Source organism: Vitis vinifera, chromosome 9 (genome assembly GCF_030704535.1).
Source record: "Vitis vinifera cultivar Pinot Noir 40024 chromosome 9, ASM3070453v1".
NCBI lineage: Eukaryota > Viridiplantae > Streptophyta > Magnoliopsida > Vitales > Vitaceae > Vitis > Vitis vinifera.
Window position 1 is genome coordinate 14,340,959 of NC_081813.1, and position 17,886 is coordinate 14,358,844.

Consider the following 17,886-nt stretch of genomic DNA (forward strand, 5'->3'; position numbering starts at 1 on the left):
TATATATATGTGTATGGTGTGTACCGATTCATGATCAATAAAGGAGTTCAGAAATTCTTCATGGTATCAGAGCCAGTTTTCTGAAACCCTAATCCCTTCTGGCCACCTCTTATTCAGGCCATCACTCATTCCGGCCAAATCTTTCTGGCCATATCTCAATCCGATCATCTCTCTCTCTCTCTCTCTCATTCCGGCCATCAGTCCCTGTTCTCAGAGCCAAGGGAGAAAACACTTTCCAGTCAGTCGAATCGTCGTCAGAAAACACTCACCGCCGGCAACTTTTCCGGCGAATTTTTCCGGCGAACTTTCCGGCGACGGTTTTTTCTACACCGCAAGGAGCGCCTGGAGGAGATCTCCAATTTGTCCCAAAGCACCGGAACCAGAAACCCATCCACGCGCCGCCCACGCGTGTTTTTCCGGCCGGCGACTGCATCTCACGCGCCGGCGAGTGAGGGCGCGTGAGCCACTTTCCGGCGACGCGCTTCCTCCTCCAGGCTCGCCTGACGCCGACCAGCCACCCTTCCTACCTGTTTGTGCAATCCGAGCCCTGCACGTGCCTCTTTTGGGGTTCTTTTGCTTCCGCGGGCCCTCTGATCAGATTTTCCGGCGTCCTTCGGCTATTTTTTCTCAACTCCAGTCCCTGCACGTGCCTTGAAAAGTGTTCTTCTACCTTTCCGGTCCATGACAAAATACGGAATGGCATCATCACAAGTATCCAGCGTCACGTCACCAGAATCAGGGGGCAGATCTGAAATTCCAAACCTTGGTGGCAATGATTCCTCTCCTATTCTCATCACAGGACACAAATTAAATGGCCATAACTATTTACAGTGGTCACAATCTGTGTTGCTGTTCATTTGCGGTAAAGGAAAGGATGAGTACCTCACTGGAGAAGCAGTCATGCCAGAAACTACAGAACCGGGTTTCAGGAAGTGGAAGATTGAAAACAGCATGATCATGTCATGGCTTATCAATTCCATGAACAATGACATAGGCGAAAATTTCTTGCTGTTTGGGACTGCAAAGGACATATGGGATGCAGCCAAAGAAACTTACTCAAGTTCTGAAAATACTTCAGAACTGTTTCAGGTTGAATCAGCTCTACATGACTTCCGCCAAGGAGAGCAGTCAGTTACTCAGTATTACAACACACTCACAAGGTATTGGCAGCAACTTGACTTATTTGAGACTCACTCATGGAAATGTTCGGATGATGCAGCAACATACAGGCAAATTGTGGAACAAAAGAGACTGTTCAAGTTCTTCCTAGGACTAAACAGGGAATTGGATGATGTTAGAGGCCGAATCATGGGCATTAAACCCCTGCCAAGTCTCAGGGAGGCTTTTTCAAAGGTTAGATGTGAAGAAAGTAGAAAGAAAGTGATGATGGGATCAAAAGAGCAACCTGCCCCAACATTGGATGCCTCTGCCCTTGCGGCTCGGTTATTTAATAGTAGTGGTGGAGATCGTCAGAAACGGGATAGGCCTTGGTGTGATTATTGTAAGAAACCAGGCCATTATAAGGAGACTTGCTGGAAGCTTCATGGCAAACCTGCTGATTGGAAACCAAAGCCACGGTTTGACAGAGATGGCAGAGCACACGTGGCTGCCAACTCTGAGAGCACCTCTGTTCCCGAGCCGAGTCCATTCAACAAAGAGCAGATGGAGATGCTACAGAAATTATTAAGCCAAGTTGGTAGTGGCAGTACTACCGGTGTAGCCTTCACTGCTAATCGAGGAGGAATGAGGCCGTGGATAGTAGACACAGGTGCTTCTGATCACATGACAGGAGATGCTGCCATTCTTCAAAATTACAAGCCAAGTAATGGTCATTCATCCGTCCATATTGCTGATGGTTCAAAGTCAAAAATTGCCGGGACAGGTTCTATAAAACTTACTAAAGACTTATATCTTGACTCTGTCCTCCATGTTCCAAACTTGGATTGCAATCTTTTGTCCATTAGCAAATTGGCTCATGATCTCCAATGTGTTACTAAATTCTATCCAAACTTGTGTGTTTTTCAGGACTTGAAATCGGGGAAGATGATTGGCAGTGCTGAACTGTGTTCCGGGCTCTACCTCCTTTCATGTGGCCAATTCTCCAACCAAGTCTCTCAAGCAAGTTGCGTACAGTCTCAGAGTATGTCAGAGTCTTTCAATTCTGTGTCAAATTCTAAGGTCAATAAAGATAGTGAGATTATAATGTTACACTATCGCCTTGGTCATCCTAGCTTTGTTTACCTTGCAAAATTGTTTCCCAGATTATTTATCAATAAAAATCCAGCATCTTATCACTGTGAAATTTGTCAGTTTGCAAAGCATACTCGAACAGTATATCCTCAAATCCCATACAAACCTTCGACTGTTTTCTCTCTAGTACATAGTGATGTGTGGGGTCCCTCCCGGATAAAAAATATTTCTGGCACTCGATGGTTTGTGACATTCGTTGATGATCATACTCGGGTAACATGGGTTTTCCTTATGAAAGAAAAGTCAGAGGTCGGGCACATTTTTCAAACCTTCAATCGTATGGTTCAAAATCAATTCAATTCCAAAATACAAGTCCTCAAGTCAGATAATGCAAAGGAATACTTTACTAGTAGTCTCAGTACTTATCTTCAAAATCATGGCATTATCCACATAAGTTCTTGCGTTGACACCCCACAACAAAATGGGGTGGCCGAACGCAAGAATAGACATCTCTTGGAGGTTGCCCGGTGCCTTATGTTTTCCTCTAATGTTCCAAACTATTTCTGGGGGGAAGCTATTCTCACAGCTACCTATTTGATTAACCGTATGCCATCCAGAGTGCTTACCTTTCAATCCCCACGTCAACTTTTCTTAAAACAGTTTCCTCACACCCATGCCGCCTCTTCTGATTTACCACTCAAAGTATTTGGTTGTACGGCATTCGTTCATGTGTATCCTCAAAATCGTAGCAAATTTGCTCCTCGAGCAAATAAGTGCATTTTTCTAGGGTATTCTCCAACCCAAAAAGGGTACAAATGCTATTCTCCAACCAACAAAAGATTTTACACCACCATGGACGTCTCTTTCTTTGAACATGTCTTCTTCTATCCCAAATCTCATGTTCAGGGGGAGAGCATGAATGAACATCAAGTTTGGGAGTGGGAGTCTTTTCTTGATGGTGTACCTTCTTTTCACTCAGAGTCACCAAATCCTTCCCAATTCGCGCCCACTGAGTTGTCCACACCCATGCCGCCATCAGTTCAGCCAGCCCAGCACACAAATGTTCCTTCTCCCGTGACCATCCAGTCTCCCATGCCTATTCAACCTATAGCCCCACAACTTGCTAATGAGAACTTACAAGTTTACATCAGGAGGAGGAAAAGACAGGAATTAGAGCACGGATCACAGTCAACATGTGGCCAATATATTGACTCCAATTCAAGTCTTCCTGAAGAGAACATAGGTGAGGATAGGGCTGGAGAGGTGTTAATTCCCAGCATTGATGATTCTACTTTGCCAATTGCATTGAGGAAGGGTGTTAGGAGATGTACAGATCATCCAATTGGGAATTATGTTACGTATGAAGGGTTATCACCATCTTACAGAGCATTTGCTACTTCTCTTGATGATACTCAGGTTCCCAACACAATACAAGAGGCATTAAAAATTTCAGAATGGAAGAAGGCAGTACAAGATGAGATTGATGCACTTGAGAAGAATGGGACGTGGACTATCACAGATTTGCCGGTTGGGAAGAGGCCTGTGGGGTGCAAGTGGATTTTCACCATAAAATACAAAGCAGATGGATCAGTCGAAAGATTCAAGGCTCGTTTGGTAGCTAGAGGGTTTACACAATCCTATGGGATAGACTATCAGGAGACTTTTGCTCCTGTTGCAAAACTGAACACTATCAGGATCCTTCTCTCATTGGCTGTCAATCAAGATTGGTGCTTGCAACAACTGGACATAAAAAATGCGTTTCTAAATGGGGACCTAGAAGAGGAAGTCTACATGGAAATACCACCTGGTTTCGAAGAAAGTATGGCAAAGAATCAGGTTTGCAAACTCCAAAAATCATTGTACGGCCTTAAACAATCTCCTCGAGCCTGGTTTGATAGATTCACAAAAGCAGTCCTGAAGCTGGGCTACAAACAAGGTCAGGCTGATCATACTCTATTTGTCAAGAAATCTCATGCCGGGAAATTGGCCATATTGATAGTTTATGTCGATGATATTATTCTATCTGGAAATGATATGGGGGAGTTACAGAATTTGAAGAAGTATTTGTCAGAAGAGTTTGAAGTTAAAGACCTTGGAAATTTGAAATATTTCCTTGGTATGGAAGTGGCTAGATCAAGGAAAGGAATCGTAGTCTCTCAAAGAAAATACATACTCGATCTTCTTAAGGAGACCGGTATGCTTGGATGCAAACCAATTGATACTCCTATGGATAGTCAGAAGAAACTTGGTATCGAGAAAGAAAGTACACCGGTAGACAGGGGGAGATATCAGCGGCTTGTCGGGCGCTTGATTTATCTCTCACACACTCGGCCAGATATTGGCTTTGCAGTGAGTGCTGTAAGTCAATTCATGCACAGCCCCACTGAGGAACACATGGAAGCAGTCTACAGGATTCTTAGATATTTAAAAATGACACCAGGGAAAGGCCTATTCTTCAGAAAGACAGAGAACCGTGACACTGAAGTATACTCAGATGCGGATTGGGCAGGAAACATCATTGACAGGCGGTCCACTTCCGGATATTGTTCTTTTGTCTGGGGAAATCTTGTTACCTGGAGGAGTAAGAAGCAATCAGTTGTAGCCAGAAGTAGTGCAGAAGCTGAGTACAGAGCTCTTGCACAGGGAATCTGTGAAGGGATTTGGATAAAAAGGGTTCTTAGTGAACTGGGACAAACGAGTTCATCTCCAATTCTGATGATGTGTGATAATCAGGCAGCTATAAGCATAGCAAAGAACCCCGTGCATCATGACAGGACCAAGCATGTTGAGATTGACAGACACTTTATCACAGAGAAGGTGACTAGTGAGACGGTCAAATTAAACTATGTTCCTACCAAGCACCAAACCGCAGACATCCTCACCAAAGCTTTACCTAGGCCTAACTTCGAAGACTTAACTTGCAAGCTGGGATTATATGATATATATTCTCCAGCTTGAGGGGGAGTGTTGAAATAATGCCAAAGTTAGGACTTTAATTTAGGAATAAAAAAGGAGAGATCATTTAGGATATTTCCTTATGATTTAGTTTCCTAATTTTAGGAGAGAATTAAGCTAGATTGATTGTTTCTTATTCAGTCATTTGTGTATATATATGTGTATGGTGTGTACCGATTCATGATCAATAAAGGAGTTCAGAAATTCTTCACTAACCAAGCAAAACCTTGTTTTTTGGAGGGGCTTTTGATTTCCACAGAAAATTGGCCGAAAGGAATAGGATAGGATTTAAGTCATTGGACAAGGCCAAGATAAAATATTTTTACTATGAATAAGCCTGAGGAGGACAAAGACTAGGCTTTGTGAATCCACAACAAAAAGAAACAAGTAAATTGAATTAAGGAAAGACGTGAGTCTTTCAAGAAGTTAAATTTTTATGTCAATGAGATTAGACGAAAGATAAAATTCTAAGAGAGCGATATGACTTACCAATGACAATTGAGACAATGAGATTTTTCACTACGATAACTCTATAGAGAGCTGGGAATTGTGAACACAAAGGCTGGTCACTCCACTATAGATCATCCTAGAATCGACTTATCTCCACATTCCCCACCACAAGACAAATCCATATGGGGAGAAGTCCTCAAAAACTTGTGCAATAGCCTTCCAAGGACATCTATGTGACCATCAAACCATCATATCGGCATCTCATCCATTAGAACGTGTCCCATAAATGCTTGTAACAACCTGATGCCATAAACCACAACTTTCCCTAGGAAACCTCTAAAGCCACTTCCCTAAAATAGTATGATTTCTCAATGAAGTCTTCCTAATCCCTAGACCTTCAAACTCCTTTAGCCTACACACTACATCCCAATTGATAAGATGATCTTTCTTATCTTCCCTAACCCTTGACTAAAGGAAGTCCCTTTGCAATTTCTCAATCTTTGAGGCTATTGATGCTAGGATCCTGAAAAGAGAAAGGAAATAGCTAAAGATATGAGATAGACATGACTAAATTAAATTTATCCTCCACCTAAAGACAAAAAGGCCTTTTTCCACCCATCCAACCTCCTCAAAATTCTATCAACCACTGAATCCTAAAATCCTATTATCTTTGGGTTCCCTCCTAAGGGAAGACCCAAATAAGACAAAGGTCACTTTGACACTCTACAATCAAGGATCGAAGCCAACCTAGATAACAACTCTTAACTTATATTAATACTGGAAAGGGTGCTCCTCTCTAAATTGATTTTAAACCCTAACAATCGCCCAAAAACCAATAGGATTAGCTTAAGGTTTTGCAGATATTCCAAAGAGGCTTTAAAGAAGAAAAAGGCGTCATCTACAAATTGTAACAGAGACACTCTAATCCTATCCCTAACCATAATGAAACCCTTTGTTAAATCACTTTCCTCCACTCCGATCATCATCCTACTTAGGACATCCACTAATTTGGTAAAAAGGAAAGGAGAAAGAGGGTCTCCCTTGTCTTAAACCTCTAGTGGCCTTAACTTAACCTTTAGCATTTCCAGTGACTAGGATTGCAAAACTTGTTGAAGACAAGCATCCCCTCATCCAAGATCTCCATTTTTAGCTAAAACCCCTCTTTTTTAGCACATGGTCTAAGAAACCCCAATCCACATGATCATTGGCCTTTTCAAAATCAATTTTGAAGACCACCCCTTCCTCCTCCAACCTCCCTTTCTCATCTACCACTTCAATGGCTATCAATACAATATCCAAAATTTGTCTCCCTTCAACAAAAGCTTCAAAAGATACAAAGATTGTTTCACAGAGAACTCTGTGTAAACACCCTAATAAGACCTTAGCTATTATCTTATATAAACTTGTAACCAAGCTAACAAGTTTGAAATTTGAGATTTTAATGGTTTGACTCTTTTTGGGCACAAGAGCAATGAAAGTAGCATTAGTAGTTTGATTTATTACCCCATTATTGTGGAACTCTAGAAACACCCTCACAAGGTCCTCTTTAATCACATCTCAGCACTCTTTATACATTGCAATAGTTATCCCATCAAGGTCAGGGGCCTTTTCCTTATTCAATTGGAAAACTGCAAGGAGTACCTTCTCTTTAGAAAGGGCAGTCTAGCCAAGCAACACTCTCTCTAAAGATGGGAGACCAATCTAAACCTTCAACCCTCCAAGCAACACCTATGGGTTTGGAGTCGAGCTTCCCAAAAAAATTTACCCTCTCCTCACAAATAATTTCAATGTTGCTTAGAATAACCCCCTCAGATTCCCCAAAGGAGCATCCATCAAAGTTAAACTTTATCAAACCCTAAGGTGGTGGCTTCCAAGTTTTCACAATAATCATAAAGGGGTAGAACGGCACACTGGTTTCTGATCCCAACTAAGGAATGAGAATACCTTGTAATTCCTTGGTTAAATATTTCTAACAAAAAGAAGCATCACTAACTTCATGTAAAAAAATTCTCCCATAATTAAAGCATTCAAAATCAAACATAAGTGTATTCCTCACTTCCAAACCTAAAAGGAAGAAACCACACACACACCAACTTCATGTTGAAAAATTCTCCCATCATTAAAACATTCAAAATCAAAGACGCAAGTGTATACCTCACTTCCAAACTTAAAAGGAAGAAAGCACACACACACACCCAAATGAAAACCTTCTAGAAAAGAGGAAATGAGGAGAATTCCAAGTAAAACTTTCAAAAGTATAGAAACTTCTACCAACTACTATAATGAAAGGGCAATATGAAGAACAAGAGATCCATTATTTCCTTGTCATTGTTACGATAGACAAGATTTCAAGGAAACACCTTTATAAGGCTTAACGCTTCGAAAGTATTCACCTAGTTATCAACAAAGTTGTGCCAAAAGCTTTAACCAAGGAAGAAACTTTAGAGAATAGCATCAACCTAAAGAAGAATAGTGTTCAAATATCAACACCAGAGATGAAGGATCATAACCATCATAAACTATTTTAGCCTTTTTATCCTTCTACACAAGTTATTTACTCGGATTCACAAGTGGATTAAAGAATCATCGCTTGAGATGACTCACATTTGAACACCAAGGCTTATTGGATTAGACCCAAATTATGGGCTATCTAGTGCTGAATTGCATAGCATATGTAACACATGTCTAGATATTATAACTTACAAGAAAAGCCTAAGTTGAGTAATAATTGTGAACAATCTAAAAAAGGAAAAAAAAAAAAAAAAAAAACATCATAAGGTGTAATAATATGTTTTACATAGATCAATCAGCTGCCATAAACCACCTACTTCATCAAATCTTGGGCCGGTCGTGCATGCAAAAGACATTAAACACAAGCCAAGTAGAGTTAATGTCTCAAAAAATATCATACCGTTTCGAAAGCATGAAAAATTAAATGATACATAATTATTTTAGATAACCCAATCTTTTAGTTGGAGCCCAAAGGCCTCATATGCAAAAATAATTGCAACATATTATTAATAACCATGACTTTTTCCTTCCTAGATGTACTTCAATTTTTAGTGGAAAAAAATATTTTCCTAGTAATATCATATCAAGACTATGACAAGAAACGAGTAAGCAGGAAAGGATTAGATGGCAACCCACTATATCTCCTTCCCTTTGATAACTCCCAAAATTCCTACAATCGGAAATAATCTCTATAAAAAGCTAACTCACAACTCTTCCCCCACTTTTTAATTTATTTTGATAGGTAAACAAAGCAAATATATTAAAAGCGCTTGGAAAAGGGGCACAACGTACACACAAAGTATACAAGTAGCAACTAAATACAAGCAAAAGGAAAGAGAAACAACAAACCAACCCTCAAAACTAAAGGCTTCACCCTAAGACCTACCAAAACAAAAACAAAAAACCCAGACTTAGCAAACCCTTAGGTGAAACAACCACATCCCCTCTTCCTTGCCCTTCCTAAAACCACCACCTTCAACCCCCTTAAGAAATTTCAATCCCAAAACACGACATACAGGGTCACTTACAAACCATCTCCTACCCACTACTCCGGTTCTTCTCCCTTTTATTAGAATTACAGTAATGGATCGAGCATTCCAAATTTCAAAGCTCCCTAGTAAAGCAGGGTGTTGAGGATGGCCTCCTCTACGCTATCGAAACTTTGCGACCCTTTCTATTTTCCATCTTTCTTAAGAGTGAAGCAATTTCCTTCTCATGCTCATCCACTAGCAATCCCACGAACTTGCTAAAGAGATAAATTTCTTAAACGAAGGATCGAAAAGGCTCTCTACTGTCGATGAGCCCCTACTAGGACTCTCAAAACCCGAATCCCCCTCCTCATTATACGCTTCTTAGTTCGTCATCTTGGTATCTTTGGGCTGATTCTTTAGGGATTCCACAACCAAGCCCTCACTAGAAATCATACTTAGAGGCTTGTAAACGTCACCCTTGCTCCCTCCAAGGAACCATGCTTTTGGTTCTCCCATTAGAAATTGTCTTTGGACATGGAAGAAGTTGAAGAAGATCCTTCTCCCAACAAACATACTGGAGAAGAAAACTTACTAAAGGATTCCACTTCAAATAAAAGAGCGGCACCAACAACAGGCGCTCTCTCCTTTGAGCGCACAAAAGAGCAAACTAGGAGAGATCAAGATATGTGGTCACAACCCAACCTTGGGCCATAAAAAAAAACTGGAACTTATTGAGCTTCCTTTTTGAGCGCTTTCGTCAAAAGGACCTCATCAATGAACGCAAAACAAGAGGTCGTCAAAAAGGGCCCTAATTGCATCGCTCGACTCTCTATTGCTCCCCCAAAAGCTTCGTCACCACACTACTTTCTACCCAACCATTCACAGTGGTAGAATGAATCTCTTTGAGAAGCCCCCAAGGAACCCTTCAACGCCCCCAACCCCCCTCCCCAAAAGAGAAGCCCAACTTGGGAATCTATGAACTTCTTCCAACAATGCATCTTCAAAGAGCAACATGCCTCTAGTAAGTGGTGGAGCCATTAAGTTTGGTTGGGGAGGTGCGGCAAATCTATCTATCTATCTACATTACAATAAATCAATCATAAATTTTAAAAATATGATATATTTCTTATCATTTAAGGAACTAAATAGTTTAGGCATTGATATTACAAATATGCAAAAATATCAAATTAAATCAACAACTTTCCAAAAATATTGGTTAAAAAAAATAGATTTTACAAATATATATATATCAAGAGAGTTGTAAAATGATTAGAAATCTAATTAGAAAATATTAAATTTTTTTCATAAAAATCTTTTAAAAACTTTTTCAATAAATTTTATAATTTTTAAATAAAATTTGAGATTTTTTTTTTCCAAATAAGTATAAAATCAATTGAAAGTGATGAAATGTTTTACTTAAAAATTATCTATTATATAATAATATCTCTAACATATTAAGTGTCTTAACATTTAAACTTTTAATGAATATGATATCAACTTAAATAAAGTACTAGTTACTAAGAATTTGATATTTATTGTTGTCTAAGTTCAAAGCTCTTTATTAGTTACATTATCTTTAATGGCTAAGACTAAATATAAATCCAATTAATGTGAATAAATTTAAAATTTTCAAATGATGGAAGAGAATATACCATGAAAAAATTATTTAATAAAATATAAAATACAAAATGATAAAATAAATAAATAAAATATTAATTTTATTCAAAAAAAATATAAGATGGAAAAAAAATTCAGATAATGTTAGCATATGAGGAAAAAATGATAAAAATCAAATCAAAGGAAATAATAAATAAAGGTATTAAGTATATTTTATAAAATATTATATTTTCTTTTTAATTTTATTTAACTTATAAAGTAAAGGTTAATTTCACTCATTTGAATTAAATACATAAAGTTCTTTGAGGTTTGGATTAAATATCCTTAGTTATTATTAACTAGAAATTTCAATAAATAACTCCTTTATTTTAAGCGGAAAGGAAAACAAATGAAATTAACAAATAAATAGGATAAGGAAGGATATTTGATGAAATTTCAAAGTAATGATGGTTAGGTATATTCAATCCAAACCTTTAAGAAAGGTGAATGGAATTAACTCTACAAAGTATATTTTTTTATTTTATATTTTTAAATTTATAAATTTATTTTTCTTTAACTTTTTTATGCTATTTGAAATGTAATTATTTTTTATATTTGAAAAAATAAAAATTATATTTATATTTATAAGGGTTCACTTTGCTTTTTTAAAATCTCTAACTATATATAAGAATTTTCCTTTTTTTTTGGGGGGGCAGGGGGGGGGGGGGGGGGGGGGAAGGGGGAATTTATAGGGAATAATACATAAGATTTTTATTTTTAGGAAATTTGAGGGGGGACATATGCCCCTACTAGGCACTTAGTAGATCCACCCCTACCTCCAGTCGTGTGGTCATCAAGCCACAGCAGCCCCCCATCCCGTAACAAGGTGGGAACTTGAAAGATTGCTACTTCCCAGCAGCTTCTCTCATCATCACACAACACACATCCCCCTCCAATACAACAACTCCAAGGCTCTAATGACCCCTTATATCTTTCCACAAGGGTACCTGAATCTGATTGAGCTCTCAACCCAAAACATGGGCTTTTAAATTGGTCCACACTCTTAGTGGGTTGGGCTGGAGAAAAAGGCCTAGGGACCTCTTTAGAGCCACTAAAGACCCAACCTGTAACGACCCGCTCCCAACCGTTTAGATATTATCCGCTTTGGACCCAAAAGAGCCCTCACAGCTTTAAAACACGTCTACTTGGTTAAAAGGAGCCTCTACATATATAGCGTCAGGAACATTCTCCCCTATCCGATGTGGGACATCAGAAACACCCCCCCATGCAAACACAACGTCCTCGTTGTGTCTCCTGGGACTACGGTGCCAAACAGACAAACACTTCTTACGGGGCCAAACAAACCCCCACACCGGGGTCGAGGATCGGCTCTGATACCATTTGTAACAACCCACTCCCAACCATGTAAATATTGTCCACTTTGGACCCAAAGGGGCCCTCACGGCTTTAAAACACGTCTACTTGGTTAAGAGAAACCTCTACATATATAGCGCCAGAAACATTCTCCGTCCCACATCAGATAGGGGAGAAAGTTCATAGCACTATATATGTAGAGGTTCCTCTTAACCAAGTAGACGCGTTTAAAGTCGTGAGGGCCCCTTTGGGTCCAAAGCGGACAATATCTACACGGTTGAGAGTGGGTCGTTACACAACCCCCATTCAAATACTTATCCTCCCCACTTTGGGCAACACCACCAACCACTCGGTCCACTCTTTTGGTAGTGGCACTACTAGACATCCCATTAGCCTCAAATCATTTGTTCACTTTTGATTTCCCACATAGCAGGCCATTGGAGTCCACTGCCCCCTTTCTCACATCACCCTTCTCCTTCCACTCATAAGAAGCCACCTCACACTCTTCAGTTTGACTCTTCCCAAAATTTTCTCCCATTCCCTTCATGGCATGCGCACTGCCATCACCCTCAGCCCCAACCTCCTGCATGTTTCCTTTGGGTTACTACCTGTGACATCCATGGTGGAATTTCCCAAAACAGCTACACAACAAAGCAAACAGAACCCACCACCACCTGCAACGAGCTCAGTACTTTCCTTCCATAAAATGTTACCAGAATACTGGCCCATTGGCTATGGTGATTTTTAGCAATAACTTCATCTCCTACCAATTTGAAAAGTTCCTTACTCCACAGATGCAAAGGGAGACCTAGCAATCTAACCCACATTTCTTTTGCATGAAACCCACTTCGAAAACACCCCACTTCAGGGACCCACCTGTTTAAAAGCAACAGTTTATTTTCAAACCATCTCAGCCCCCTGTTTAGCACTAATTCAGCATCTGAGGAAACTTCAAAATCAAATAAAATAAAAGAACCCCCTACCAAGGATGTCGTCACTCTTCCCCACAACTGCCAGTTTTGAACAACCCAAGTGTTTAAAACATTCAAGTCAAGAACTAGGTCACCAAAATCCCCCCCTCTGCCCACCAAACAAGACTGTAAAAAGACTACATCCATAAGAGAACTTCCCTTTCTTCTAACTAGATCCAAATAGCCTCCCCCAGCTCACCTAAAACTTTTTGGGTTTTGTCTACAAAGGACTAAGTCACTAAAACCTTTACCTTTCTCTTTTCTAGCAACTGTAACTTCCCATTGCAACCTGCCCTAGCCCCTAAGGAGGGAATAAATAAGACTACAAAGCTTAACCGCTAGTGTGCTCCAACCCCCTAAGGCTCCCCTTCCTTCTGGGAAAACTAGAACAAACTTCTTTGCCTCTGCTGAGAACATTGTACACTGAATAAACCTACCAGCTCCATTACTACGAAACTACAGCTTGAACCTTCTCCCCCTTTCCTCCACTCCAAAGGGCCTAAGGAGCCTTTTTCCTCCCTGCAGCACAGCTCCACTCTTTAAAGCAAACTTGACAAGCTTAGCCCCCTGAATCTGATCCAGTGAGAGAAACCTTCTCCTCCTCTCTCCACTATTTTCCCTTTCAAACAGCCTAGCCTCCTCAATACAAATCTCAAAAGACTTTCACATATGGAATAATCTGTGGATAGTCCAATCCTCTTAGCAAATAAAACAATTTTATGTCCACCTTAAACTTACACCACAATCCAAATTAGTGTCTCTATCAGCATTTCTCTATTGTAAGAACAAGACATCCTCAATTTTTCTTTCTTTTGAAACCTTTTTTGGCAGTTTGGGTTGATTAAAGATACACTTCTGTATAGAAATTCTCAAATGGGACAGATCCCATTAGCCATAAGTAGTTCAAACTAGGTCAAGATTAACCTAAAAGATATATACTCTTTGTATAAAGGATTATCTACTTTTGTGCTCACTATTTCAATGTAATTAAATGGTTATTTCTGATCAAACAACAATTACCCCTAAAGATACCTTCACCATCTTGTGGGTCAGATTAGTAGATTAACTTCATAAAAGTCAACTTCACAGGATGAGTCCTAGTCACTTGATAACATGCTATTTTTTAAATCTTTTCTACAAGGGATTTCAACCATTCAAAATATTTTATTACAATCAAATGATTAAAATCAATTATTTTTTTGGTTATTTTTCTTGCCACTAATGAAAACAGTTATTTTTCTTGCCACTAATGAAAAAAAGTTATTTTCTTAGTTATTTTTATAATACATTATAATTCATTACACATGCAGTATATCCTTTTCATCACATTGAAGCGAAGGACCCTTGATAGCTGAAAGTGAAACCCCTGCCTTTTCCCATGAGGAGCACAACAATCATAATGCTGCTCCCATTTAAATGCTAAAAGTAAAGACAACTTTGCATAAACTTTGTATGTAAACAATCAAAACCCTTAAGTCACTATATGAGAAACCACAAAGAGAACGCGAGAGAGAGAGAGTCTATAACATTATATTGCACTAGTGGACTGCCTGGTCTCAATCTCCCCCCTTTCCCTTTCACTAGATGTCCTTTTGCATTAAAGAGTGTCTATGAAAAAAATTTAAGAACTCCATTGCAAGTAACTGCTCTCCAAAGTTGGCAAGATGATAGAAATGCGTCCCATACATATGAGTCTATGACATGTACAGCCTTGACTATAAAAGTGGAGGAGAGAAATAACCAAACAGCCAATCCCATAACACCAAAAAACGAGGAAAGAAAAGGAAAATTGCTCATTGCTACTAAAAACTTCAATTATTTTCTGTTCATTTCCATCATTTTGAGTAGGAAAAAAGGGTGTAGGTGATAATCAAATTGATTGAGTTAATCAAACTTGAAAGCTGGACTCAAATGCAATTTAAAGCGTTGGAGACTACAATAAGACTAAAAATTTTCAAATTTAAATTATTGCCCCAGTCTACAACGAGGGTGCACTCAAACCCGGGGCAATAAACTTGTGCTTTTCCCAACCATTTAAGGAAGACATTTTAAGACAACACACAATCATAATGGTCATATTTTCATTTCTAATTATGTAAATCCCGTCAAAAACACAATGAGAATAAATACCCACAACTGTCGAATTTAATGAAGAACTCCAATGAAAACAATATTGAAAGAGCCAGTTGATAACATTAAACTTTAATCAAATATGAAATATTTTATGTTGCATCCATATAGGGCCCAATATTGGAGGGTAGAATTTTTCTACATCACCGAAATTGGGGAAGCAAGTCTCCTTATGAATGTTCCATTTGGTTGCCAAGAAAACACAAGAAAATAAAAGAGACTAAGACTTTGAATCTTAGACAAAGCATCGTCATCAATCAAATCGGACTGATTAATCTCCACTCTTTCCAACCCCAATTTTTCCACCACCCAAACAGAGAGAACGAACATCACACCATCAAACAACAAAGAAACAAGAAACCCCAACCCCACAGAATCTATTGCATTTGAATCAACAAGGATATCCCTTAGACGGATCGAGATGGAGAAAAGAAAAATTAAGCAAGAACCTGCAAAACGCTGTTGCAATAGCAAGTGTTGCCGAAGTTCTCGAGACCAAAGTAGCGTTCCCCTTCAGGGAATTGCTCCCCCAGAGCCTTCTCCAGTTTCGACCCAGTCGCACCCATCACCGTACGTCTCTCTCCCTCTTTTTCTAAATGCCGGGAGTTGCGAACAACCGGCCGGGTAACTCTCTCCCCATTCGCTTCTCCAAATTGAGATGATCTGGGTTTCGCTAACCTTTTTGATTATATGTAAGCTTTATTGTCTCCTCTCACAAATACTGTGTTCTAGTTGACTTCACAAGCCATACCACGCTGCTGTCCTTTTCTCCTCTTGTTAAACATGCGTGATTTCTAATTGTATTTAAATTTCCACAGTTTTCCCATACCCTTTGTTTTTAAGAAAAAAAATTTGAGGTTTCGTTGAAACTCTTTTCCAATGTTGTAAAGCTAATTTTAGTTAATTAGAATTTTTTTTTTAAAATAATGACTAAGAGTTCATTTGGTAACAATTTTAAAAAGTACTTTTGATATTTTTAATACTTCAAAATTTTTATCATTTAAGTGTTAAAAATGTTATAAACGTTTTTATAGAATCATTATCAAATGCACTCTAAAGCACACAACACAAGAAATTGAGAAAGTATTTAAATCTGCATCCAATACCCTTTGGAGACCACCATTTTCACCAAGCTTATCTTTGACCCAACATTTGAAATTGTTATCCAAAAATCAATCATATCACGTCCCCTTTGGTTGAGCATGATAAGATTTTCAATAAATGCTCAATATAAAAAACGAATCATCATGTAATGAACCATTAAAATTGTGGTTAGCATTTCTAGATTTGGAAGTATTAGTATAAAAGTGTTGCACAAGCCTTCATTTTTTTTTATAGGACTCATTTAGATTGAAATGAAGAAAATCGAAAGTCTTTGGACATTTTTTCCAATTTAGGACGACCACTTTTTTTATTGCCTCATTCTTCAATCATGATCATGGGTTAAGATGTTTAAGGTATCCTAGATGATATGTGCAACAAGTCTAAGATATTTTCAAAACAAAAACTCTAGTCAAACATGAGTTTTTCACTCCAGGCATCCTTTTAGGCTTTGCAAGCACTACTAGGGTAGGTGGGGTTGCCTTAGCCTTCATAATTTCACTTGGAAGCGCAACAAACCATTTTCTTTCCTTCTTCACCCTTAGATTTCTAGGCCTCATCATCCTTCGAAAGTATTGCAACACTATAAGAGGTAAACATAGGTAACGACTACAGAAGAGGAAACTTACTTCCCTTTTATATAAAAATTTAGAAGACCCTCCACATCCCCTTTCACATCTTAATCGATGCAATGATGTAAAAGAGATCGAAAAGTCTTCTAAGTAATTAAAGCTCAATTTTAGGAAACAATTTCTCTTTTTATGAGGAATGCACTAGAGAATAAGATGTTTTGATTGAGGGCATAGATAACAAGGAAAAAGATCGATATCCCTATGAACGGGTACCAATTCTTCTTTTTCTAAAGAGTAATAAGATTTAAAAATGAAAACAAAAAGGAAGCTCATACTTGAGTCCTACTAAGAGTGTTGGCCTTAAGTGATCTGAAAGGTAGAATCTTTGCAAAACAAAACTAGCAGTAGAAAAAAAGAATAGTAAGAAAAGTGAATATATATATATATATATGAAAAGAAAAGGGAAAACGAAAGAAAGAAAAGAAAAGAAATCCCTCATTCATCACATTCCCACTATTGCCACGATGATCATATTTGAAAATGAACTTGAGGTGACTTTGTTAGAAAACCACACTGCACACACTGGTTAGTTCATAAGAAAATAAAAGAAAACTGGAAAAAAAAACAGAGAATTAAGGAAGAAGATTAGACCGAGTCTTGTGGAAAACACAATCTCCTTAAAACAGATTCGCCTTCTCCACAGGTGCTTTGAGAATCGCAAGGCGTCTGTCTCCCAGGATAAAACGATCTTCGAATGGCAGCAACAGCACTCTGTAACCACTCCGTCGAACTGGAAATTGTTCAACTCTATCACGGACACGGAAGGAAGGAACTCTTAAACACTCTGACAATACTCCAAAGTTTTTCTGTACTTTTTTGAAAGAAAGTCTACCACTATTTATAGACTTCAAGGAGGGAAGAACACAAACAGGTTCAGAAAGCCAAAATGAATTTGGCTTCTTGAGACTCTTAGAATTCTGGAAAATTGAATGAATTTACTTAATTCAATGGATTTACTTAATTTCATTCATCCCCTTTTTCCAACAATTCCCCACATGAAAGAAA

The 17,886-nt window shown here is 38.6% G+C and overlaps 1 protein-coding gene across 1 annotated transcript in view; it reads right to left on the reverse strand.

Moving 5' to 3' along the window:
* The window catches only part of LOC100253333 (ubiquitin carboxyl-terminal hydrolase 4), a 51,317-nt gene extending 35,368 nt beyond the window's left edge, over window positions 1–15,949 (reverse strand). The window contains exon 1 of the mRNA XM_002275068.4: window positions 15,598–15,949. Within this exon, the coding sequence (XP_002275104.1) occupies window positions 15,598–15,714 (117 nt within the window). The 5' untranslated portion in view covers window positions 15,715–15,949. The remainder of the gene's footprint in view (window positions 1–15,597) is intronic.
* Window positions 15,950–17,886: the final 1,937 nt, after the last annotated feature.